Source organism: Cucumis melo, chromosome 12 (genome assembly GCF_025177605.1).
Source record: "Cucumis melo cultivar AY chromosome 12, USDA_Cmelo_AY_1.0, whole genome shotgun sequence".
Taxonomy (NCBI): Eukaryota; Viridiplantae; Streptophyta; class Magnoliopsida; order Cucurbitales; family Cucurbitaceae; genus Cucumis; species Cucumis melo.
In genome coordinates, this window is record NC_066868.1 from 21,436,200 (window position 1) to 21,461,615 (window position 25,416).

A 25,416-nucleotide genomic window follows, 5' to 3' on the forward strand; every position below is an offset into this window, starting at 1 on the left:
AAATATAAAGATCTTGGTACACGATCTTGAACAAAATTGTTGCATCCATACTATAATACTAGCGAAGAAAAATAAACACAATATAACAATAATACTTTGCATCCCAAACACAGACTATAATACTCTTTACCCCAAACACGGACTATAATAACCCACTATGTGCCCCAAAGTGTCCCCTTATTGATTTATCTTTTTCATAGATCATGTAAGTTAAAAAAATATAATTTTGTGATACATGGAAGGAAGTATGTTAATGCAACGAGATATATTTATATATATATATAAGAATTTGAAAGGAAGAGAAAAAGTGGAAAAGGGAAAGCTTTCTTTCTTGTAGTTTGTTTCTCTCTTTTGTATCCACTGTCATTTTCAACTTTCCATTCATTTCTCCATCCTTTTTCACCCAATTTTTAGAGTAAGCTCAAGAGAAAACTAGAGGAAGAAGAAAAAGAAAATGGTTTTGATTTTGAGGTTGAAAGAAATAAAGGGTGTTTGGTTAGGACTATGAAGTGCTTAATTTTTAAAAAAAATTATTTTAAAAAAGTTGTAGTGTTTGACAAATTAAAATAATGCATTTTTTAGAAAATGATTTATAAATATTTTGGACAAATCCTGAAAAACCACATTTTTGCAAAATGAAGTTGAGGTGATTGATGGAAAATTGAGTTTTTTCACCTTATATCAAAATTACTAATATACCCTCCACATTACCCCTCTTCTCTCATTTTCCTCCCCATTTTTGATCTACTGTCGAAAGCACCTCCTTCCACCTCCTCCATCAAACTACTCGAGGTTAGTAAATTTTGGTTGGGATTATTGGCATTATTGATATGATTTTTTCTTATTGTCTTATTTGGAGCTTCCCATTGCGTGATACTTGGAAATTCTTGAATTTTGGCATGTGGGTTCTTAGTTTAGGCATGTTTGTAGATGTGGGTTACAATTAAGCTCCGCATTCGACGTGTTTGAATGTTCTATGAATTTTCCAATTGTTTCTCGTAGGTAGAAGTTGAAGTTTGTTGAACCCTCCCCCAACACTTCCCACCCTGTTGGAACAAACGAATCAAATTGTGTTTTTGTTTTAATTTTCACTCTCTCTAGGTATTATAATCTTGTAAAATCAATCCTCTGAAAGAAATGGTTCCATTAACCTAGTCACTGAGTTACTAATCTTCCGGAGAAACGATTCTATTTAATTCTCATACGTAGGCCATCTTCAAGTTTCTAAATCCTAGGATGCCTAGTGCTTTTAGCCTCTAAATGGAGCAGCATGCAACCAATTTAAGTTACCTCTTCCTTTGAATATGATAAGATTTATTGGGCCAAAATGAAAAGTCCTTGAATTGCAGCTTTATGAATTTCTTCTATACTGCGAATACTTATGCTATGTTCATTCTTTTCTGATTTCTTGAGTGATTTACACTTTGCTTTCAAGGATTTGAACTTAAATGTCCCAATTAAATACTTGATATAAAGTTTGAAGTTGTTCAAACAGTACTCCTTTGAGCCACTTTAGTATTTTGTCTTTGTCATTCTGGCCTGAATGGAAATATTTAGATAATGCAGAAGGATTAACAACTCTAAGAAAATATTTAGTTTTTAATGTTCGTGTGTTCTCTGCTTTAATTCTGTTATAGTTCTAATAAATAGAAAATGATGTTACTTAATCCACCTTTTTGTTTCAATAGATGTCCATAAATATAACTACAAATAGAGATGAAAAAGAAAAACAATTCAAGACAATTTGTACCTCAAAGTAATGAAGGAAATTCATCTAGACATGTAGGAGAAAATGATGATACATATGAGGATATGGAGCATAATGATACTAATGGTACAGAATAGTCGATACATACTGCTGATTACACTCAAGGGAAAGGAAAGAAAAGAAAAAAAAATAGGATCAAAAGGTAATGTTGCAAATAAACTTTGTGATCAGTTGGAACGTGTATGTGGATCAATAGATAATAGGAGAAGAGATCTTCCAGGTTGCAGTATTTTTGAAGTGATGAATGCCTTACGGGACATACCTAGAATTATAAAAGGTGATGAGCTTTTCTTGAAAGATGCAGATATCTTTACAAAAAGGGAAAGTAGAGAAATGTTTGTAGCGCTACAAGAGCCTGAGATTCAAGTTGCATGGTTGAAGCAAAAGAAAGTTTGACGACCTTATATTCTAGAAAATGTTTGCTTGTAGATAATTACCATTTTGGAGTGTTATTTTTGTTATGAATGTTTTATCGTTATGTTTTTCATAAATGTTTTTAGATTCCTTTATGTTTATCAGATGTCGTCTGATTATTACAATACTTAGCAATGATAGCAATATATTATATTGTTAGGATCTTTGGTTTCTAATTTTATTTTTTAATGTCTTTATGCCTTTCAGATGTCATCTGATAATTACAATATTGATAGCAATGATCATTATGACGAAAGGGATGTTGAATATGAACTCGATCAATTAGTAAAATTGGGATGTGGTGATGTAGTCCATCATTTTGTAATGCATGTTTGCAAAGAGCCTTGTTGGACATCTTCTCACACTGGTTACAAATTTGTAATGGAGATCTTGAATGGTCACGAGGATAGATGTCACCAACAATTTAGAATGGAAAAACATATATTTCAGAAATTGTTAGTAGTATTTGAACAACAATATAACTTTAGTAAAGCCAAACGTATGCCTTTGGAAGAGGCTCTTGCAATGTTTCTTATTACAGTCACGATTTCTCAAATAGAATGGTTCAAGAAAGATTTCAACTCTTAGGTGAGACTGTATCAAAGTGGTTTAATATAGTGTTAGATGTTATTTGTCATATGGTTGTAGATGCAATTAAGCCTATAGATCCACAATTCAAAACTACTTCTGATAAGATTAAATAAGAAACTAGATATTGGCCGTATTTCAAAGATTGTATTGGAGCAATTGATGTACTCATATGTAGGTTGTAGCACCTAAAGGAAGACATATACCGTACATTGGTCGAAAAAGTATTACCACCCAAAATATTATGGCAGTCTGTGATTTTAACATGTGTTTTACATTTGTTTGGGCTGGATGGGAAGGAGCTACTCATGATGCTCGAATTTTTGTGGAGGCATTAAGAAGACCACATTTAGGGTTTCCACATCCACCCAAAGGTTAGTATGTAAGAATAAATACATTAATGTTTATTATATTTTTTAAATATTTATTTTAAGTGTTTACTTTATTATTTTAGGAAAATATTATCTTGCTGATTTAGGTCCTTATAGAGGTGAATGATACCATCTTGCTGATTTTCGACGTGGAAGTCAACCAAGAGGCATGAAGGAGGTATTTAATCATAGACATTCTTCATTAAGATGCACTATTGAAAGAACATTTGATGTTTGGAAGAATAGATGGAGAATTGTTCGGCAAATGCATAGTTTTCCATTTGACAAACAGGTAAAAATTGTTGTTGCTTCAATGCCTCTTCATAACTTTATAAGGGTTCGTTCAAAAACAAATTATGAGTTCAAGCCTTATGACGGACCTTCAAATGATGAAATAAATTATGAGGACGTCAATGAAGAGCATAGAGGTTCAGTTCGTGAAATGGAGATAAATGAAGAACGTGATCGAATTGCACAACTTCTCATGTCTAGTTGATATTATATTATTTAAGAAAAATTATTATTATTATTATGTTTTGTTGTTGGAGATCAATTATAATTTTTATGATTATGAATTTAAGTATCAAGATACTTCTACCACTAAAATAAAATTATCTAAAAAATTTAATACGAAAAAAATAATACTTGGTTTTAACTTTACTAATTTCAAAATTTTAAAACAATTAGTTTCAAGATAACATGCTACTAATTTCAAAGTATATTCCTTTTTGAAAAATCAAAATATGTGTATTTCTTTATGAAATTAGGTAATATTATTTAGTAGTACTTTATGGTAATTTGAGTTAAGTATAAACATTTTTGTTATATTACAAACCAAATAAAATTCATCTATAAACACTTATAAAAAAATCTAACCAACATGTAAGTGTTTAAATTTTAAACTTATTTTCAAAAAAGTGTTTAAAAGAAAATATATTCTGGAAAAACAATTTTTTAAAAATACAAACCAAACGCACCCGAAGAAAACTTGAAGAAGAGGTAGTCATGGCAAAAGCTTAGGGTGATTTGCACATTTCTAGTTTTTAAATTGGTTTCAGCTACATAGAAGGAATTAAAAGGCAAGGCTTTTCTTTTTTTTAAAAAAAAAAAGTTTACTCATTTTCTAATAATTTTCATGAAGGAAGCCTGAGCAAATGCTGATGTTAAGTTAATGATTTTTGAAGTGGAAAAAAGGTCACAGAGATTTTTATAATCTCTGGTGTTTTAAGTAGCCCAAAGTGTACAGATTAAGTTAGAAGCTCTATTTGATATGGTTAGAAGGTTTATTAAGCTTTCTATGACTTTCATAAAGAACTCGTAAGCCAAAAATAAATGAAATTAGGTTTAATTTTAGAAGCAAACAAGAGGTTAGTAGAAGATGCGAATTTGAAATACATGTGTTTTGTGCGATTTTTATAACAATTCGTGGGAGTCTCGTTTTCCTTCCTTAAACTAAGTTGTTGAGGATTTCAAAATGAAGAGTTTTATATAAATTACATTAATTTTGGTCAAGTATTGAGGAGGTTATGAGTGTTTAAAGTTAGGTTTTTTTTAATTCAGAAAATTCTGGTAAAAGTGTGAAATGTTTTTTTATTTCTAAAGTTTAGAATTGATGAGTGTTGTCGTCTGTGAGTCATCTTAAGTTTAGTATAGAAAGACAAGACTGTTTAAGGTTCCGATGCTCAATTTTGGTTGTTTGACCGATCAAGAAAAAATAAGCCAAGACTACAAACCAGAAAACTAGCACAAGGCTATGAGTGACAAAATCGATTTCGAAAGTGATTCCTAAACTTTTATTTATGATTGAATGTTTTATATGCTTGAATTTGAGTTTACGAATAATACATGATTTTTATGAATGGTTTCAAACACAATTTTTGAGCTTAGGTTTTACAATAAAATTTATATATGAACACGTGATTTATGGATTTTTGAAAAATAGTTGAAATGATATCATTTTAAGCAAGGTGTGTATTAGTAAGTATTGTTTATAGATTTTCAGTTTTCCATGAGCAAGTTGAATAAGCTTGAGTTTTACAAAAGATAAAGATACGTAGACATGTTTTAATGTTTTAATGTTTTCATATGACTTTCTGAAATTTCTATTTGACTACATGACTGAGATATTGAACTCGAGGCTGTAAGGTACCGTGTGCACAAAGGTTAGATTCCATTGTTGATATTGATTGTACTTCGTGACAACAATGTTGTCATGAGAGATGGATGGACCCCACTACGATAAAAGTGATGGGAGTGTTGGGTGAGCCCCACTACATCGTAAAGCTAGTAAACGTTGGTTGTATTGGGCGTGCCCTACACAATGTAGATTTGTCATGTTAGTTAAAATGTTTAATATACTTGATATGCCTCGCTAGATTCTAATGACCTACTTGTCGAGGATTTGAGATTGTCGTTATCATTACACTCTTATATTTAATGCTTTGATTAAACAGATTTATATATTTAAGGTTTATCATGTACTCCTTACTAGATTAACAGTTTTAGATTTAGTCATTCATTAGGCTTTATAGCTTACCCTTTCAAAATGTTTTCCCACTTTTCAAGTAGAGATCGAACTCCCAATGCTTGATAGACTGCCATAGTCTGCTAAAATCTTCCAGATCGATTATTAATACGTGGGTGGAGTTATACATCAAGTTTTTTTTGTTATGTTGTAAATGTTCTTGTAAAAATTAGATAGTTTACAATTTGTGTAAGCTCTAGGTGTTGTGGTTGTGTAAACCCTTGTTCGATATGTCTTTGGCTATGATGTCTTTATTGGGTTTGTTTTCTAAAAGTGAGTTATTCGAGGGCTGCACTTCATGTATTTGTATGGGTTATCTAGGTTCCACTATGTTGTGTTGCATGTAAAGTATTTTATGTATAAGGTTAGTATGTTTATCAAGTTCAAAGGTTCAACATAGTCGGCAGGTATCGTTAGAGGAGAACGATGTCGGCTTCACACCTTCTTTCGAGTTAAGCTAGCAGGTAGTTCGAGAGAAGGTTTGACACTATGTGTGATAGATCATGATAGACTACTATAAAAAGATAGACTATTATCTGTGTCTATTTGAGATTGACATGGATAATAGTCTATTTTGGTCTGTTTTAAATAGATTGTGATACTTTAGTGTATTTTATAAATATTTTTTGATTAATTTAATCTATTTCAATATATGTATATATATATATAAATCGGGGCTGGAGACGGGGAATGCAACCCATGATCTACGGTCAACTAAGAAAAAAAATATTTCCATGATTATATGGGACAGATTCTTCTAGAGCTCTAATCCACAAGATAAATGGACATCTCTATTTGCACCTAGTTCTCCAAGCAAGACCCATGTCTTACAAAATAGGGGGCATGGGGGGTTTGTTAGTGCAAAGACCAATTCTTTCATGATTATCTTCAATCAAGGTGGTTCAATTATTATTGTTTTGATTTATGTTGTTGATATTTTGATCACATAAAATATCTTTTCTCTTATTCGACAATCTTTTTAAGATCTTAATGTGCAATTTTCTTTAAAGAACCTTGGTGATATTTCTTTCATTCTTGGTATTCAAGTGTAATGCACAAAAGATTCTGCATTTATATTAATCCAAGTATATCTTTAGATCCCTTGGTAAGGGCAAAAATGTGTGGTTGTAAACCTATTCACTCTCCGATGGCTTTTGGAACACATTTGTCCATTCATAATGGGGATCTATTGGAGAATGGTATTAACATAATAGCTTGGATATTTTATTAAAATAATGCTATTTTGAAAGCTTATTACAAAAATATTGCTGTTTTGAAATAATTTACAAGAATACTATACATTTTTAAAAAATTAAAAAACGAAAAAAGAAAAGGAAACAAAAGGTCGAGCGTTGAATGCACGACCAATTTATAAAAAAAAAATAATAATAATAATAATTAAGAAGTGGGCAACTCCCCCACCGATTTCTCCAATTCTGTTTAGTTTTCAAAAAATTATTATATACATGTTTTAAAAAACTTAATGGTTTAATTTTGAAAAAAATGTAAATTTTAATTTTTAACTATTATATATATGTTTTAAAATAATATTTTAAAAAAATATATGGTTTTAACCGTTTTAGACAGAATCATTAGTCGTGAGAATATGAGTAAAAAGTAAAGATAATATCAAGTTTGATCGTAACATACTATAAATTAAGAAATTCATATCCTAATTTTGGTAGTATTAAAATACATCCTACTCAAATTCTCTATAATAGTTTCATATGAGTTATCTAAATGACGTGGAGATATGGAGAAGGAGAAGTAATGATGACGTGAAATTTAAAACCAATAAGAGCAAATCTAAAATTTACAAAAATATTGAGTGGCTTCGTAGATTTTTTTTTTGTTACATAGATAGTAAATATTTTTTGTTTCGTTTTATATATGTGATTACTTTTTTTTATTGATTTAATATAATTCTATTTTTTATGTGCTTTTTTTATTAATTGAAATTTGATTCTAGTTTTTTTATAATAATTATTTATGTATATTGTTTGTTGTTTTTATATAGAAAATGACAACAGATATGTGTCATTTATGCTGTTTACAAATGACCATATGATTAATCTCCACGATGAAACTTAAATAGTGCATTTATATGTGACTGTGAGTAAGGTAGATTTTGCAAAAACTTAAAAGCAAAACCACCACTATATGTACGATGTACCCTATTATTTTTTTTCAATTATCAATATCGTGTCCTTCTTTCTTCTTCTTTCACCAAAAATCCAAACGATTATTTACCAAAATCATTTAGATTTGGTACATGATCGTGTAAATCTCTCCCCAATATCCATGCTCACCCCTTTACTACTTCCTACACGTTGCACACACGTACATGTAACATAAACACGATATCAAATTTTAGTCAAATAAAACGTACCACCCTCACGTTACATCATTTAGATAACTCATATGAAACTATTATAGGGAATTTGAGTAGGATTTATTTTGATACTACCAAAATTAGGATATGAATTTCTTAATTTATAGTAAATTAGGATCAAACTTGATATTATCTTTACTTTTTGGTCATATTTTCACGACTAATGATTCTAAAAATAATATTTAAAAAAATATATATATGACAATTAAAAATTAAGGTTTACATTTTTCCAAAATTAAACAATTAAATTTTTTAAAACATATATATAACAGTCAAAAATTAAAATTTACATTTTTTTTTTCAAAATTAAACCATTAAGTTTTTTAAAACATGTATATAATAATTTTTTGAAAACTAAACAGAATTGGAGAAATTGGTGGGGGAGTCGCCCACTTCTTAAATTTTTATTATTTTTTTAAATTGGTCAAGCGTTCTTCTGTGTTTTTTTTTTTTTTTTTTTTTTTTTTTTTTTTTTTTTAATGTTTTTAAAACGTACATTATTGTTGTAAATTGTTTCAAAACAGCGATATTTTTTGTAATAAGTTTTCAAAACAGCCCGATTTTGAACCCTAAGAAAACAGAACCCCAATGGTCACAAGTAGCAGCCGCCAATCGGCAATTACATGCCCACCGAAACCTCTTCTTTCCCTTTCCAATGGCCAATTCTCTCCTCAAACCTTCTCTACTACGCCTCTTTGCTCAAGACCTCCAAAATTTCACGCACAACAACACCAAGATTGGCCTCAAACTCCTTTCTTCTCTCTCTCAAACCCCTCAATCAACCAACGATCGGACACTCGATTACCTCGTCCACACCATCGGCCTCCCCAAGGATTCAGCTCTAGCCGCTGCCAAGAAAACCCGTCTCAAACCAACCGCAGATCCCGACTCTGTTCTTGCACTCTTTAACGCCTATGGATTCACACCTTCCCACATTGCCAGCATCTTTAGCAAACAATCCCGCCTCCTTCTTGCCAATCCGGACACAACACTCAAGCCCAAGTTGGAGTTTCTCTCCAAAAATGGCATATCTGGTAACTTACTCGTCAACGTAATCTGTAGGGACCCATATATTCTTTGTAGGAGCCTGGACAAGCAGATTGTTCCATGTATTGATTTTCTCAGAAATTTCTTTGGGTCTACTGATGGCGTTGTTTTGCTTTTTTCTGCTGGAGGTGGGACTCGGGTTTTGGAAACTTTTTCTGAATCTATGGCTCCTAATATTGAAGTACTGAGAGCTAACGGTGTGCTCGATTCAAACATTGCTAAAATGCTTTCTTTGCGCCCGATTGCACTCTCCAGGGATGTGGAAAACTTTATTGACATTGTCGAGAAGGCAAAGGAAATAGGGTTAAATCCTTCGAGTTTGATGTTTATTCATGGGCTGTGTATGATTTCATCGATGAGTAAGGACAAATGGTTATCGAAAGTGCATCTTTTTAAAAGTTTTGGGTGGTCAGATGAGCAGTTTCAATCTATGTTTCTCAAGCAGCCTTTTTTCATGAAACGGTCCGAGGAGCATTTAAAGAGGATGTTGGATTTCTTTATGAACAAATGGGACTGGACACGGGAAGATATTTCCAAGTACGCAGTTTTGCTAAATCTTAGTCTTGAAAAGAGGGTGATACCGAGGTCGTCTATCGTTCAGCACCTGATATCAAAAGGTTTTATCAAGAGGAAGAGTTTTGGCATAGCATTGCAAAGACCCGAGCATGAGTTCTTGGAGAAGTTTGTGATGAAGTATCTTTCAAAAGATCCCCATCTATTAGAGATGTACCAGGAGAAGAAGAAGATGGCGATATAATGAAAACTCTCCTCTTCACTTCGGGTAATTTGTCTATTCTGCTACCAACTCTGCACTTCACTCTGTGAGAGAGAGACTGTAGGTTTATGTGCAAAACTTGTGAGATTTCACAGATCTTAGAACTGTGATTTGATAACCGACATATGATAGTTATAGCATTTTGATCTTTTAGGAATTTACCAAATTGCATGAGACTGTGCCAAGAGAAGTAACTAATTATGATGCTTAATTTTAAAGATTGGTATTCTTAGGGATTATCATTGATGATTGGGGAGTTCCTCTTCCATAAACTAAGAGAAGTAGTTTGTATCTCTTGTTTTGTTTGGGTTTTTCTCGCTCCCTTTTGGAAGATTATTGTATCTTGAAGAATTTATTCATTTTTATAAATCAGCAAAAGGTTTCATCTGGTTAGTGTATATATTTGGATTTCAACTACATATGCAAACTCAAGATTCGATCCTCTTCTCATTTGTTTCCTTATCATATTATGATTATATCATACAATTATTTGTAGTAGTAAAAAAAGTCTAACCTTATTTATCATTGACTCTTGTGAAATACAAGATAATCTTTGTTAATAATCTAACAAAATACAAAAATTCATATCAAGAACGTCGAATCAAGTAAATCTCACTCAGAAGAAACACACCATTATTATAATTTATAGTACATTTCTTTAGACATTCGAGTTATTCCTTTTCTTTATCTTTAAGTTAACAAATGTTGCTGCTGCGTGTTGCAACTTCTGCTATTCCACTTTTGTCACTTAGGAAGGTGTTTGTAACAAAGATTGGGTTATTATAGTCTTAGATTTTTATATTTTGATTAGAATGGTTTGTGTTTGGGCGTAGATTGTTTTAATTTGAATTATAATAATATGAGTTTATTGGGTAGACTATTTTAGTTTGATAAAAAAATAGTAAACGTTGTAGCAAAGAATAAAAAAATAAGTCAAATAGCAAAAAGTGCAGCAAATAGTAAATAATTTAGCAAATTGAGAGTTTTGAGACCCCAAACAACGATCCCTTAATCTAACTATTAGCCGTGTACTAATTAAAAGACGTGCTATTTTTATGAACAAATTCATCGATAAATTTGAAACGTAACGAAATTATGTCATATATAGTTCTAACATGAATGAATTTGAACATCGTTAATCATGATACGGTTCCTTGCAAAAAGAGAGGAGGTGTAAGATTCACAATAAATGGTAGAGATTATTTTGAATTTGTTCTAATAACCAATGTGGGAGGAGCTAGTGACATCATATCAATATCTATTAAAGGCTCTAAATCAAGCAATTGGACCTCAATGTCAAGGAATTTGGGGGCCAATTGGCAATCCGGTTCCTATCTAAATGGCCAATCTTTGTCCTTCGAGATCACCACAAGTGATAGCCAAACCCAAGTTTCAACAACGTCATGCCTTCATCTTGGAGATTTGGCCAAACATGGCCAAACATTCGCTAGTAGGGTCCAATTTAGGTGAGGAAAGACCCTGCACGAGTCTAGGGTGTTGTGGGTTTAGTGGTGATTGGATTGGCAGAGGCATGTCCAAGTGATTTTTTTTTAATCTACGGAAGCAACCCGTCATCTCAGCTATCTAATTACCGAATTTTATGAAAAGGATCCACGACATTGTTCCTAACCGATGAAAGTTTGAATTTGTGTGAGGAAAGTAATAAGAAGTTGAAAGGAAATTACTTTTATGGCTTCAAAAATATAGGTATCTTCAATTATTCATATAAAAGCTTTTTTTTTTAATCTTAAAAAGTCAATTTGTAACGTTGGTCGTTTATAATAGGTTATATAATATATATATCAACTTACTTTGTTAAATTGTTTCATATATTATGTTTGTCTCTAATTTATTTCCGCTAATTAATTATAATTTTAGTACTTGAAGTTTACGTTTTCAGTCAAATTAGTTCATAAGTTTTAAAGTTTGAAGATTCAAATCTCAATATTTTATATGTGTGTTTAATTTTGGTCCCTCAGTAGCTAATAGCATTGAAGCTCATTAAAAAGAAAAAGTAACTTAAATAATTTGAAACTAATTGGCTTTTAAGCCCAAACAAGTACATGCCCACAAATTTGGCCAAAAGTCAACCAAAGTTAAGCCCAAGTAATGTCCAGCCGAAGTATATGTATTTAGATATAGGATCTCATCCTTCATTTCATTCATTCATATCTAGAGAAGAGGGTAGAGACTTGGAGACTTTAGAAAATTAAATAGATCTCTTAAAAAAAAAAGCCCAATCACTTTTTGAAGATGTGAATACTTCGGAGATAAAAACAACTATTTACCAGAAAGGAAGGTATAAAAATGATGGAAACATATAACTAAACTAAAGCTACAAGGTGCATTATTTGGATCACCAATTTGAAGTCAACGGAATATAACTCACTTCATGTGTAGATCTCCAATTATAATAGTTTATTTTTTTCAACTATTTATATAAGCTACAATTTAACCACGATATAACTATTTCACATCACTTTCTTGTTACATTTTTTATTATCTATTATTATGTTTACCATTTCCTACTCATCATATCTTTTTTGTCTTCTTTTTTATATTGTTTACTATTTCCTACAAAAACTAAAATAATCTACACTTTATATATAGATTGTTATAATTAAAATACAATAGTTTGCATCTAAATGTGGATTTCATCATCCAAGTGTGGCACGACTTTTTGAATGCTTAGTTAAAATACTTTTTTTTTTGTCCATTACAGTGTAAACAAACAATTGAAAAATTAACTTTCATGTCGTTTGTTTTCATAGAAAGTTTAATAATTTCTAGTTCATTTGTTTTTACAGAAACTTTCAATATATTTGAGAGCGATTTCGAAATGACTAAAATTACTTTTATCATGATTAACATTGCTTTGAAACACATATTTAATTATCAAAATTATTTTAATATTTATATTTACACTTTTAAACACAATTATCATATCATCAAATTTAGTTTTGAATAATAAAAAAACGTGTTTCAAAATTATTTTAAATATAACAAAAAGTTTTATATGAACGGTTGAGATGATGAGAGAATCTCGCATCAAATTCAATGTCTATTTTGTTATATTTCTAAAAATATTTATGAACATAACAAAATATAACAATCTATTGTGATTGACCTTATAGACTACTACGTTTCATCATAAATAGACAAATGATATTTTGTAAATATATTTTGGCTTATTTTTGCTATATCAATTTATTTATGAAAAAGATCTCAAGTTTTAACACTAATTTTTACTTGTTAAAGGAAAGTTAGGGTTTATGAATTATTAGTATTTTCCAATATTATTTTTCTTTTTGATATTTTCTATTAATGAATTTTCCTTTATTGGTTTCTTTGAGGTCCATGCATATTCTTATGTAAAACTCTAAATTATTTATTCAATAATATAGAAATTTTAGTGTGAAGTGAAGTAGTGGGCTATAATAGTTCACTCCTTGTTTGGGAATAGGTTTAATTTTAGTTGAGGATTAAAATTAGGATTTCAAGAAACCCACGTGCCACTACTAGTTCTTCAACCCTGGGGCTATTTGTAACAAGGGTTGAGAAGTTTCTCGACAAACTTTTTTCTAAGTCATTCCAAAAACACTTTTAGTTTAATTATAATTATTAATATTTTTTAAAATACATTTTCTTATGCTTTTTTTTTTCTTGCAAAATTGTTTTATCTACTTGTTAAGCTTGTCAATAGTCATACGTGGAGATTGTAGTTAAATTTATTAAATGAACAACCTAATTAACAAAATTTACTAAAATCACATATCAATTTCTATCCAATATGTTATAATATAAAATTGTAGAAGACGTGCATCCAAACTAGTTTGTATTAATAAGTGGAAGTTACAATTCAAATTTTGTGTTTTAAAAAACGGTATTTTCATGTACCTAATATATGTATGCCAAAAAATAATAGTAAAAAGAATAAACATAATATACCACAGGTTTATAATAATATGCACCTCAAATATAGACTATAACAACCTAGCCTATAATACTCTACATCCCAAACACAAATTATAATAGTCGACATATTATTATAATGCACATACTATAATAACCACATATTATAATAATCCACTATGTACTTCAAACGCCCCCTAAATTGTTATATATTATATAGTACAATGATTCAAATGAAACATAATAAAGGTTAGAAAGTAATCGTCATAAAAATTGAATGTATTTTAATTAAATTAGAATGAACTAAGGGGTGTTTGGAAACTTAGATAATTTGGAAGAGTTGGATTGAGTGAGTAATCACAAATAAATTTAAAAAATTTATTACCTTTGCATCAACTAAAGATTCAAACTCCTCCGTAATTATTATCGACTCAACTATTTGTTTTTTAGAGCCGAAATAAGTTTAGGGCCCTAGTAGCTACTGATTTGTAAAGATATTTTATTAAGATAACGCTGTTTTCAAAACTTATTAAAAATATTACTGTTTTGAAACAATTTAGAAGAATAATGTACATTTAAAAAAAAGTTAAAAAGAAAAAGAAAACAGAAGCGACCAATTTAAAAAAAGAAAAAAATTTAAGAAGTTGGCGACTCCCCCACTAATTTCTCCAATTCTGTTTAGTTTTAGAAAAAAAAAATTAATTTTTTTTAATAATTTATATATTGTTTTAAAAAACTTAATGGTTTAATTTTGAAAAAAATGTAAATTTTAATTTTTAACTATTATATATATATATATATATTAAAAAACTTAATTGTTTAATTACGAAAAAGATGTAAATCTTAATTTTAATTATCATATATATGTTTTAAAATAATATTTAAAAAAATGGTTTTAATCATTTTAGAATTATTAATTGTGAGAATATGACCAAAAAGTAAAGATAATATCAAGTTTGATCCTAACCTACTATAAATTAAGAAATTCATATCCTAATTTTGGTAGTATCAAAATAAATCCTACTCAAATTCCCTATAATATAAGTTATCTAAATGATACGGGGATATGGAGAAAGAAAAGTAATAATATAAAGAAGATAATGTGAAATTTAAAACAAATAAGAGCAAATCTAGAATTTACGAAAATATTGAGTGGCTTCGTGGACTTTTAATTTTTTTTTGTTACACGGATCATAAATATATATTTTTTGTTTTATATATGTGATTACTTTTTTTATTGATTCAATCTAATTTTATTTTTCTATGTGCTTTTTTTATTAATTCAAATTTGATTCTAGTTTTATTATAATAATTATTTATGTATATTGTTTGTTGTTTTTATATAGAAAATGACAACAAATATGTGTCATTTATGTTGTTTACAAATGACCATATGATTACTCTACACGGTGAAATTTAAATAGTGCATTTGTATGTGACTGTGAGTAAAGTAAATTTTGCAAAAAGTCAAATGCATATAACCACCACTGTATGTACGATGTACCTATTATTCTTTTTTCATTATCAATATCGTGTCCTTCTTTCTTCTTCTTCCACCATAAATCTAAACGATTATTTATCAAAATCATTTAGATTTGGTACATGATCGCGTAAATCTCTTCCCAATATCCATGCTCACCCTTTTACTACTCCCTACACGTTGCACACACGTACATGTAGCATACACACGATATCAAATTTTAGTCAAAGAAAACGTACCACCCTCACGTTACATCATTTAGATAACTCATATGACACCATTATAGGGAATTTGAGTAAGATTTATTTTGATACTATCAAAATTAGGATATGAATTTCTTAATTTATAGTAGGTTAGGATCAAACTTGATATTATCTTTACTTTTTGGTCATACTTTCACGACTAATGATTCTAAAATGATTAAAATCATATATTTTTTAAAATATTATTTTAAAAAATATATATATAACAATTAAAAATTAAGATTTGCATTTTTTCAAAATTAAACAATTAATTTTTTTAAAACATATATATATATATATATATATATAATAGTTAAAAATTAAAATCTGCATTTTTTTTCAAAATTAAACCTTTAAGTTTTCTAAAACATGCATATAATAATTAATTTTTTTTTAAAACTAAACAGAATTGGAGAAATTGGTGGGGGAGTCGCCCACTTCTTAAATTTTTATTTCTTTAATTTTTTTTTAAATGTACTAATTATTTCAAAATAGCAATATTTTTGTAATAAGTTTTCAAAACAGCTTTAATTTAATAAAATATCCGATTTACAGTATTGAACCGTTGCTTGATTAGAACTCAATTTTAGTATGAACAAATTATGTCAGTATCTTTACGTGCTCTAACAAATGTTTATATGCAAACTGCAAAACGTTTGTTGTGCTACCTTAAGAACTCGATGGAACATGAGATCTTTGTCTCCCGTGCTTTAACTTGTTACACAATATGTCAATTGTGCAAGTTGTTTAGATGACAAAAAAAGCACCAACAACTTATGTATCTGTCCTGGTTTTTTGAAGTAAAAAAAGAAAAGAAAAAAGAAACAGGTCATGCTCATATCAAATTGTTGAATCTGAATATCATGGTAGGTTAAATGCCACAATCGAGTTATTGTGGATTCAATCAATTTTGTTTGAATTTGGTTTTCACTTTCTTCCTCCTCTGCAACTATTTCTTGACAATTTCAGTGGAACTTACATGACTGCAAGAATTTAGTTCTTTATAGTCAAACCAAACATGTTGAGATAGATGTCTATCACTTCATCAGAGAAATAGTTGCTTAGAAATAGTTCACTATCAAGTTTGTTCCTTCTGAAGATCAATTGGTTGATATCATGACTAAGATCCTTCCTTCTTCTTGTTTCACAAAATTGAAAGTCAAGCTCAGTATTGTTGCTCCTTCTTGTTCGCTTGTGGGAGGTGATAAGATTATTATTTTAATGTGTGATTTATTTGTTCTTATGAAATATGTTACCATTTACCTTTTGTGGAATGATGTATCCTCTCTTTGTCACGTTGCAGTATTTTCTCATTCAATACCATAAATATTCTCTATAATCTTTGTAGAAAACATTTTCTTTTTTATATTTTCTTCCTTACAAGTATTTGTTAAAAATAAAATGGTAGAATATTAAGAAAATATTTTGTTGTCTTCTTAATTATTTGCTTATGGGCAATATTAAAAAAAAAAAAGAGTATACAATTTAGAATGTATTCTACCTTACCTACTCCTCATAATTTTTTTGTCCCATCCACTTTTAATTTATGGAACCAGTCTAAGTCCTTTATGTTAAATAGTGGCAAATTATTGACTCCTTGTCCACCTAAGTAATTATCATGTCATAGTATTTAAATTTAATGTCTATGTCTTAAAAGTTCTTAACTTTTTTTTTTCCCCCTAAAGAAGCTTAAAAGATAAACTTCAATAATAGAATTGAAAAGTCAAAATTAAAATTAAATACAAGACACCATCATTTAAAAAAAAAAAAAAAAAAGAACTTCTGCCAGATATGGTGACTCTTGATTATTTTTTTTCTATTTTATAATTTCCCTTGGACCTTCTAAAATTATCGAAAATTTGATTTAAAGATTTATTCTTAAAAGTGTAAAATGACTTTTGTCCCACATTTTAAAAGGTAAAAATTTTGACTTTTTTGCTTGCTTTATCATCAAACCAATTTTTTTGCATCATTACCTTTATTTAAATTAAGATATATCAAAAAGTAGAAGCATTAAATTGAATAATTGAGGGTATGACAGCAAAAATGTAGCAAGCCTGACATTTTAAGTTGAATAATAGATTGAATTTTTTTAAATATAGTAAAATAAAATAAAATATTGTTTAGACTAATAATATAGATATATATAAATTAGAGAAATTGACTTAGATGATAATTTTTTTTTAAAAAAAAGCAGTCCATAGCACTCTTTTTTATATTGTAAATATGACAAATGTAATGAAATATATGATTACCAAAAAGCTGTTTTTAAATTTGCTATTTTTGCGATTTAAAAAATGTAGTGACATGTGTTCTATTATCGTACACTTTTTTACTATTTTTACAAATGTCCCCAAAGTGATATTTAATTATGTATCTATTGTTATAAATTGTGATATTTTGATATATTTTGTAAATACTTTTACTAAATTTTATCACTTAAAATAAAATTTCAAATTAAGTAGTAGAAAAAAACAATAAAATCCTTTTTTTTTACATAAAGGAACAAAATCGTTAGTAAACCAAATAAAACAAAGGAAATTGGGCATTTAAGTATTTAAAAATAAAGGCAAACCATTTAAAGAAACTACACAGTGAAACAGAATATATGTTGGGTTTGAAAGTTGAAGCAGAATCAAAGGAATTTTGGAGCAATCTTCATGTAAAAGAAACAGAGAAAGAAAGAAAGAAACCGAACACCATCGATGATGATGATGATGATGATGGGTTATGAATAATAATAGCAGTTGGTAGGTGCTAAGCTAAGCTAAAGCTAAACCAAGCCAATTCATTGGATGCTTCTCATTTCTCGATTTTCGAGCTTCCCAATTCTCTCTCTTCTTTCTCATTTTTCTCTCTGTAATCTGTAAAAAGGAGGGACACATAAAGGCGACGGACACTCACAACCTTCTTTTTCGACGTTACACTAAATTTCCCTTTCCGTTTCACCATTTGTTTTTTCTCATAAACCACCTATGGTTGTTGTCGCATTATCACTTGCCTTCTCTTGTTCTTCTTCTTTGGGCAGTGGATTCTGCAGCTGACACCCTTCTACTGTCAGACCCACCGTTCTAATGTTCTTTTTCTACCATTTCATCAATTAAAAATAGCTTCTGCGAGATTTCTCAGAGTAGGGGTCTTGGACGTTTTTTTTTTTAAAACTGGTTCTTACATTTGTATTTTTTACTGCTTTGTTTGTTTGGTTGTGAGAGTAATGGGGTTTTGAAGCTGTGTGATTCTGGTTGTTTATTCTTCTTATTTTGTCTTTTTTGCGAATCCTTGAACCAATCAAGCTGCTGTGAATCGTAATGCTCGAGTTTGAGCATAGAAGATTCGAGTAGAACAATAAGAGGAGTTGAAGTCTGAACCCCAGCTGAGAAAAGCATTGTCCGGTTATTTTGGTATCTCTTTGTCTTTTCATGGATCTTGTAATTTGGTCACTTGGGTATTGTTGGTTGTGAATTTTTATAACGAACATTGGATTTTAAGCCGTTTGATTGGGTTTTCGAATCACTTAAACTTGGAAGAGGGAGATTCTGTGGGGCAGTTGAGTTTATTCAAACATTGTCAAAGGTAAGCCCAATAAGAATTTATTATTAGGGAGTTTCTCGCTTTGGGGTTTGATTGTATCAGCGTTTCTCCTTAATGATTGTTCTGCTTGAGTTTCTTTCAATTGGGTCTACTATTTCTGGTGCGTTTGTGATTGAAATTCTATAGCAGACATCTTTTATTTGGTATCCATTTGGTGAAATGGGTTGTGCTGCCTCAAGTATTGATGAGGAGGAGAGAGTGAAGGCTTGTAGGGAGAGGAAGAAGCTAATGAAACAGTTAATAGGGTTTAGGAAAGAATTTGCAGATTCCCTGCTAGCTTACTTGAGGGCATTGAAAAATACAGGTGCAACCCTTAGACAATTTACTGAGTCTGAAACATTGGAGCTTGAAGATACTATTTATGGCTTGGCATCTCCTCCATCACCACCTCCCCCTTTGCCTCCCTCTCCACCCCCACCTCCACCTTTTAGCCCTGATTTGAGGAAGCATGGAGCTGAAGATGCACAAAAGGATGAGCTTGCCCAAGAAGAAAGCATAGTTATCGATGAGGATGAGGATGAGGATGATCACTCTCCATCACCTCCAATCTTGAGCTCATCTTGGGAGTATTGGGATCCTTTCGAGCATTCTGCTGTGCATCAACAAAAAAAGAGTGAAACTGTGGGGCCAGTTGAAGAGGAAAATTGGGCAGAGACTAGAAGCGAATTTGAGGAAGAGGATAAGAAGGAGGAAGCTGTGGAAGATGTTGTGGATCCAGTACCTAAGAGTCTAGAGCAAAGGGAATTGATAAGTAGTATTTCTTCTACGAGTAGCTTGCATATGAAGGTGGCTACAGACATGGGCTTGATATCATGGAAAAATAAGAAAACCTTGGGAGCTGTGGTCAAGGAACTCGATGAGTATTTTCTTAAAGCATCGGCCGGTATAAAAGAAATAGCAGTTCTCATTGATGTCAGTGTTGGAAATGATTTTCCACCGCATAATTTCAGGGAAAACAAGAGTAAATACTCTCTTTCGTTATTCACTTCTTTGTCTCCTTTATGCAGTTGATCTCGTTTTTAACTTTCATATTTGATTTTCCTTGAAACGGATGAAAAATTAACACTTCCTTTTTCCAAAAATAAAAAAAATATCTGGTATGGTTTCATTTTTTCCCTTAATTATGGCATCGAACTTATTTAGAGGAGTTAATATTGAGCATACTACTAATGCATCCCCCCTGCAATTGTAGTCTTTTGCCTTCCAATGCATTTGCAATTAACCTTGAAAGCATTCAGCACTCCTCGATTTTTTTTATGCCGGTGTTTTTGTTTTAGTCTCTTTTGTGTTTGTTATGTGCTGATATTATTTGTTAGTTTGTGGTTGAGGTCTCAGTCGACTTCTTTTGGCTTCTTTAGGGCTGGCATTTTCCACAGGATGTTACATTCTTTTTTCTTGTTTTTGAGATGCATACTTTGATGTCTTGGAAAATAAGTGGATAACCAATAAGATTCAGGCTTTTGTTTAACCGTAGTTTCAGATAATGCAATGCTTCCGTTACTAATTTAGTCTCTAAACTTAAAAAGTATCTAAGAAGTCTAAAATTTCAATGTCATGCCTAGTAGGTTTTTATTTCAGTGAGCTTTTTGTGTTTAATAGATTTTTTACCTTTGAAAAATGACTCACCAATCAAGAACCTTGACACGAGTTTATTTGGTATTTTAAATTTCCAGACCTATTAGCAGAATACTGAAAGTTTAAACCCCTTTGGAATACTTTTTTAAGTTCAAAGATCTATTCGACACAATATTGAAAGTTTATAAACCTCTTAGATACTTTTTTAATTTAAGAGATCTTTAGACATAAACTCTAAACCTTTGTTTCTTGGTTTAAAAAGGGAAAATATCATATTTTCTTTCATAACCTCTATTACTTTAATTCACCATCAATCATGCTTCAGTTCCCATTACTTTCTCGCAAATTCCTCAAGCAACTATTGATCCTATGATTACAGGGAAGAGAAGCAATTCTGCTAAAGTCTTCAATGCGTTATCACGGAGGTGGTCATCTAACTCACTTCAGTTTGCAACAGATGCAGTTGAGTTTCTTGGTCCCAATGAACCGTGCCAACCTGGAGCTCATTGTATCACCCTAAAAAAGCTTTATGCAGCAGAGCAAAGACTTCAAAAAGACATTAAGGTAAAAAGAAAAAGAAAAAAAATAAAATACAAGAACCCTACTGATATTAACTGTTGTGCCAAATCTCAGAATATATGTTTTGTTTGTCTCATCATTGCGATAATATTTATAGGCTATGGTGACCTATGTCCCACAGAAATAGATGATAGCAAAAAAGTGAAATATTGTGAAAAAAATTATACGATCATCTTGTAGTTGTTGATATGATACCATCTTTAAGATTAATATCTGCTCCAAGAATCAATCGTACTCTTGAACGTTTGATGGAGTTTGATCATGATGAAGAAATTCCTCATCCACGTCTTAATCCAGGACAGCTTAATTTGAATCTTTTACCCTTGTTCTCCCAACAACTACTTGCTCTTGCCATGTGGAAAGTAACTGCCCAAAGAATTTAAGTTTCCGCTCTGTGCCTGATTTTTGGGGGTGTTAATATGCAAGGCGAGGTCCACCAAAGACATCCTGATATGCAAGATGTGGTTGAGCAATGGCCTTCTAATATTCTGTTACACTCAATCTCCATGATGACGATCAAAATTTTCCTTTGATCTTACCTGAGAACATTTTCGTGATTTGTCCATTATATCTTAAAGTTGTGGACCAAGTTTCAAAGAGGTGTTTGGACCCCTAACTCAAGTGGTTGGAGTGAGCTATTATAGCTGATTTCATGTTTGGGATTTCAATTATAATAGTTGGTGTTTCTAACTATTATAATATAACCAACAATTAACTGCACTATTACTATTTTTAATCCCTCTTTGTTACGATGTTTACTCTTTTCTACTCATCCTTTCTTTTTCTTGTTGTACAGTCTTTACTATTTCCTACGTAGACTAAATAATTTGCACTCAAAATATAGACTTTTATAACTCATACTAAAATAGTTCTCATCACAAAATATGGACTATTATAACTCATAGACTACAATAACCACTAACTTAATCAACTTAGCGCCCCAAACAACTCCTTAGAGGTTGAGTTCACAGGACCGGTACCTTATTTTGCTGGGAAGTCTTGTAGATAGCCGGAGCAACTGTTTTCATTTATCAGTGAACTTTACTGAACTGGTATTTTGAACTGGAACCTACTGGCTGCTGTAACTTCATGGATGGACTTTGTTTATTGTTAGCCTTGTAGATTGTTTTTGAAGACTGTAACTTACGTTAGTATGAAATGATGCCAATTCAAGGCAGGTTTGATTGATATATAATACTGGTAGTTGTTATTCATCCACTGTTGAATTTCCTATATATCTTTTGTAATGTTGATTGTGTATTATGTATGTATGTGTGTGTGTGTGTGTGTATTATTTTTGTGATTATTTTTTCTTATTGTTTGATGACCTTTCTTCAGAAATAAGAGGACCTTGTATTTGATTCAGAAAATAGAAGAAATACAGTAATTTTGTTTCTTTTCAAATCTAAGTATTACTTGCATATGATTCTATATCCTTCATAAGTTTTATTGAGATTTTCTTGTCCTTTTTTCTTATAAAATTTTCATATTTTGTAGGAAGAAGAAGGTACCAATCTAGAGTATGAAAAGAAAGCTTTGCTACTACAAAAACAAGAGGATGAACATCATGATTGGACCAAAATTGAGAAAACTCGCCAGACTGTTGAGGGTTTGGAGTCTGACATAATACGTCTGCGGCAAGCTATAGGTGAACATTGTGCTTCTATATTGGCACTAATGGATGAAGAACTGTATCCACAACTGGTTGCTTTAACTTCGGGGTAAATGCACAAAGGTTTTATTTGAGTCCTGGCGATAAAAGTTTACCTTCCTTTTATATGCTTATTACAGGAAAGTTCAACAGTGCCACTTTCTGAATGAATATGAACGACGACTGACTTGGTTGCCTTCATCTATTCTCCCCACTAAATGATTTCATCCTCATTCATTCTTCCCTGTTAAGGAAGTTGGAGACTTTTTAGACTGCATATCTTTCGTGAGCCAAACCTGCTTACTAACAATTGCACAAATTTTGCAAAAGCTATACTGAAGCTAAAATAATCTCTCTGCCTTTGGCCTTTTGGCAAAGATCTGTGTTCTCATGCAAACTGAGTCTTATAATTATCTATCGTCGTCCTTTTTCATTTTTTTTTTCATTTTTATTCAGGTTATTGCACATGTGGAAGATAATGTCTGAATGCCATCAAGTTCAGAATCAAATCTCCCAGCAGTTGAACCGTCATATTAACAACCATGACATTGATCTAAGTACAGATTACCATCGCCAGGCCACAGCTCAGCTTGCAGCTGAGATAACTGTGTGGTACAGCAGCTTCTGCAATCTCGTAAAATATCAGCGAGAGTACGTAAAAACCCTCTGTAGGTGGACTCAACTTACTGACTTCCTTGTCGATCATGATAGACAGAGTGTCTGTGCATCTGTGGTTCTTAACATCTGTGGAAAATGGCAGGATACCCTTGAAAGATTACCTGACAAGGTACTTATCTGGGTGTAATTTTGTGAATACTTTGGCCTTGTTCTGATGATTAAAGATATGGCTCAATGGAGAATGTTGTCATGGTAAATGTTGATCTTTTAGTTCAAAGTTGGTTCAAAATTAAAAAACAAAAAGATCAAAATTCAATCCTAAATTAAGCATATCGTTTTAGAATATCATATCACACGTGGTTAGGAAATTATAAACCGCATTATCTTAGAAGGTCGTAGATATGCTTTAAATGCTAAACCATGCTCATTTTGGCTGTAATTGAGCATATTTGAAATTTATCTTCGGTAGAAGATAAGATGCTTCTTTGACAAATCATACTTTATATTATTCTGTATGTCTAATCATATGCTGAAAGATTGTAATCTTCTTTTATCTTCCTTTAACTATCAATTATTTATTAAACTTTTTTTATTGTGTGTTTTGGTTGGCTCTCCTTTGTTGTGGCTTCCTTTTTTGTGTTACTCGCTTGTGTGCATTATTGCCATTACAGACAGATGTAATTGGTAGATTTCTACTCACCAAGTGAATATTTTGCCTCTGCCACCTTTAATTACTTAAAAGACATTAAAAATTGGCCCACTTTAAGTATATTTTATTGAATTTTTCCCATTTACTTTGCACGAAAATCATCAAACTTCTATTCCCTTCCTTTCCTCCTACTGTGTTCTTCACTCTATTCCCTCCCTGTCTTTCTTTCAGGCAACTTCAGAGGCCATCAAGAATCTCTTGTCAGCCATAAACTCCCTACTACTCCAGCAAGTGGAGGAACAAAACCTCCAAAGGAAATACGAAAAGCTGGATAAGAGACTTCAAAAAGAGATGCACTCATTGGCGGATATGGAAATGAAACTTGGGGGAAACTCTTTGTCTGAAGTTGGAAATGACAATTTGAACTCCAAGAATCCTCTGATGCTAAAGCGTGCAAAAACCGATGCCTTGAAGCAACTTGTCGAGACCGAGAAGGCCAAATATCTAAACTCCATCCAGGTTAGCCGAGCCATGACTTCAAACCATCTGAAAACAGGCCTCCCCAATGTTTTTCAGGCACTTATGGGATTTGCTAGTTTCTCTGTACAGGGTATGGAGTCTGTTTGTAGTAATGTTACACCACCCCAGGAATGTTGTAATGATGCAACAGTAAGCTCTACTAATTGAGTTTGTTAGCATTTTGGGATAGTAATGGGCCCATCGAACATGTTTTTCTTTATCAACAGAATTTTACTTGTTCTGCACAAAATTTCCTATGTTTTATTGGATGTCAGTTTAACCATCATACCAATACATGAAGTCCAAATTTATATCAAGTAATTAAATTATAATTTTCTGCAGTTTGGGTCTATGAAGTCCTTGGTTTAATTGGGGATAAGGCATTTCTCTCCCAATTATCCTTTTTTTTTTCCCAACCTGCCTCTGCCTCTCACTTGATGAACTGTCATTTTTTTCCTGCAAAATTTGTCCTTTATGCATTTGAGATTTTGAAGTTTCACCCTTTGAAAAGTCATTTCCATCTTGAAGTTAATGAGATTAGGACCATTCAAATGAAGTATTTTTTTAAAAACTAAGATTGGACGACTATAGTCTTATTATCCTATTATTTATAACACTTCTTTTTCCTTACAAATTACTAAGTATGACAGTGGTAGTGATTCCATAAAAATTTTCCATATAAGATGATTGGACCCTTTTTTCTTTTTTATCAATTAGTTTT

At 31.1% G+C, this 25,416-nt stretch overlaps 2 protein-coding genes and 1 long non-coding RNA gene across 3 annotated transcripts; all 3 read left to right on the forward strand.

Annotated features, from left to right (window-relative positions):
* Window positions 1–320: 320 nt before the first annotated feature.
* LOC103488168 (uncharacterized) lies at window positions 321–3,780 on the forward strand. Its single transcript, XR_007815903.1, has 3 exons — window positions 321–792; window positions 1,779–3,144; window positions 3,249–3,780. It is a non-coding gene; the product is annotated as an uncharacterized LOC103488168 (long non-coding RNA).
* A 4,816-nt stretch (window positions 3,781–8,596) lies between these two features.
* Window positions 8,597–10,277, forward strand: LOC103488160 (transcription termination factor MTERF8, chloroplastic-like). Its single transcript, XM_008446762.3, has one exon. The coding sequence runs from the start codon at window positions 8,713–8,715 to the stop codon at window positions 9,859–9,861; it is 1,149 nt and encodes a 382-aa protein (XP_008444984.2). The 5' UTR covers window positions 8,597–8,712; the 3' UTR covers window positions 9,862–10,277.
* Window positions 10,278–18,109: 7,832 nt separating this feature from the next.
* LOC103488153 (protein ALTERED PHOSPHATE STARVATION RESPONSE 1) lies at window positions 18,110–25,036 on the forward strand. Its single transcript, XM_008446750.3, has 5 exons — window positions 18,110–20,065; window positions 21,059–21,243; window positions 22,756–22,979; window positions 23,366–23,696; window positions 24,408–25,036. Exons 1-5 carry the CDS (start codon window positions 19,264–19,266, stop codon window positions 24,861–24,863), a joined length of 1,998 nt encoding a protein of 665 aa, XP_008444972.2. The 5' UTR covers window positions 18,110–19,263; the 3' UTR covers window positions 24,864–25,036.
* Window positions 25,037–25,416: the final 380 nt, after the last annotated feature.

Excerpts from the sequence above, each read along its gene's own strand:
- LOC103488160 (XM_008446762.3), top strand. The coding sequence starts at position 8,713 with ATGGCCAATTCTCTCCTCAAACCTTCTCTACTACGCCTCTTTGCTCAA.
- LOC103488153 (XM_008446750.3), top strand. The coding sequence starts at position 19,264 with ATGGGTTGTGCTGCCTCAAGTATTGATGAGGAGGAGAGAGTGAAGGCT. Across the intron at positions 20,066-21,058 it reads TAATTTCAGGGAAAACAAGA|GGAAGAGAAGCAATTCTGCT; the intron begins GTAAATACTCTC and ends CTATGATTACAG. Across the intron at positions 21,244-22,755 it reads GACTTCAAAAAGACATTAAG|GAAGAAGAAGGTACCAATCT; the intron begins GTAAAAAGAAAA and ends CATATTTTGTAG.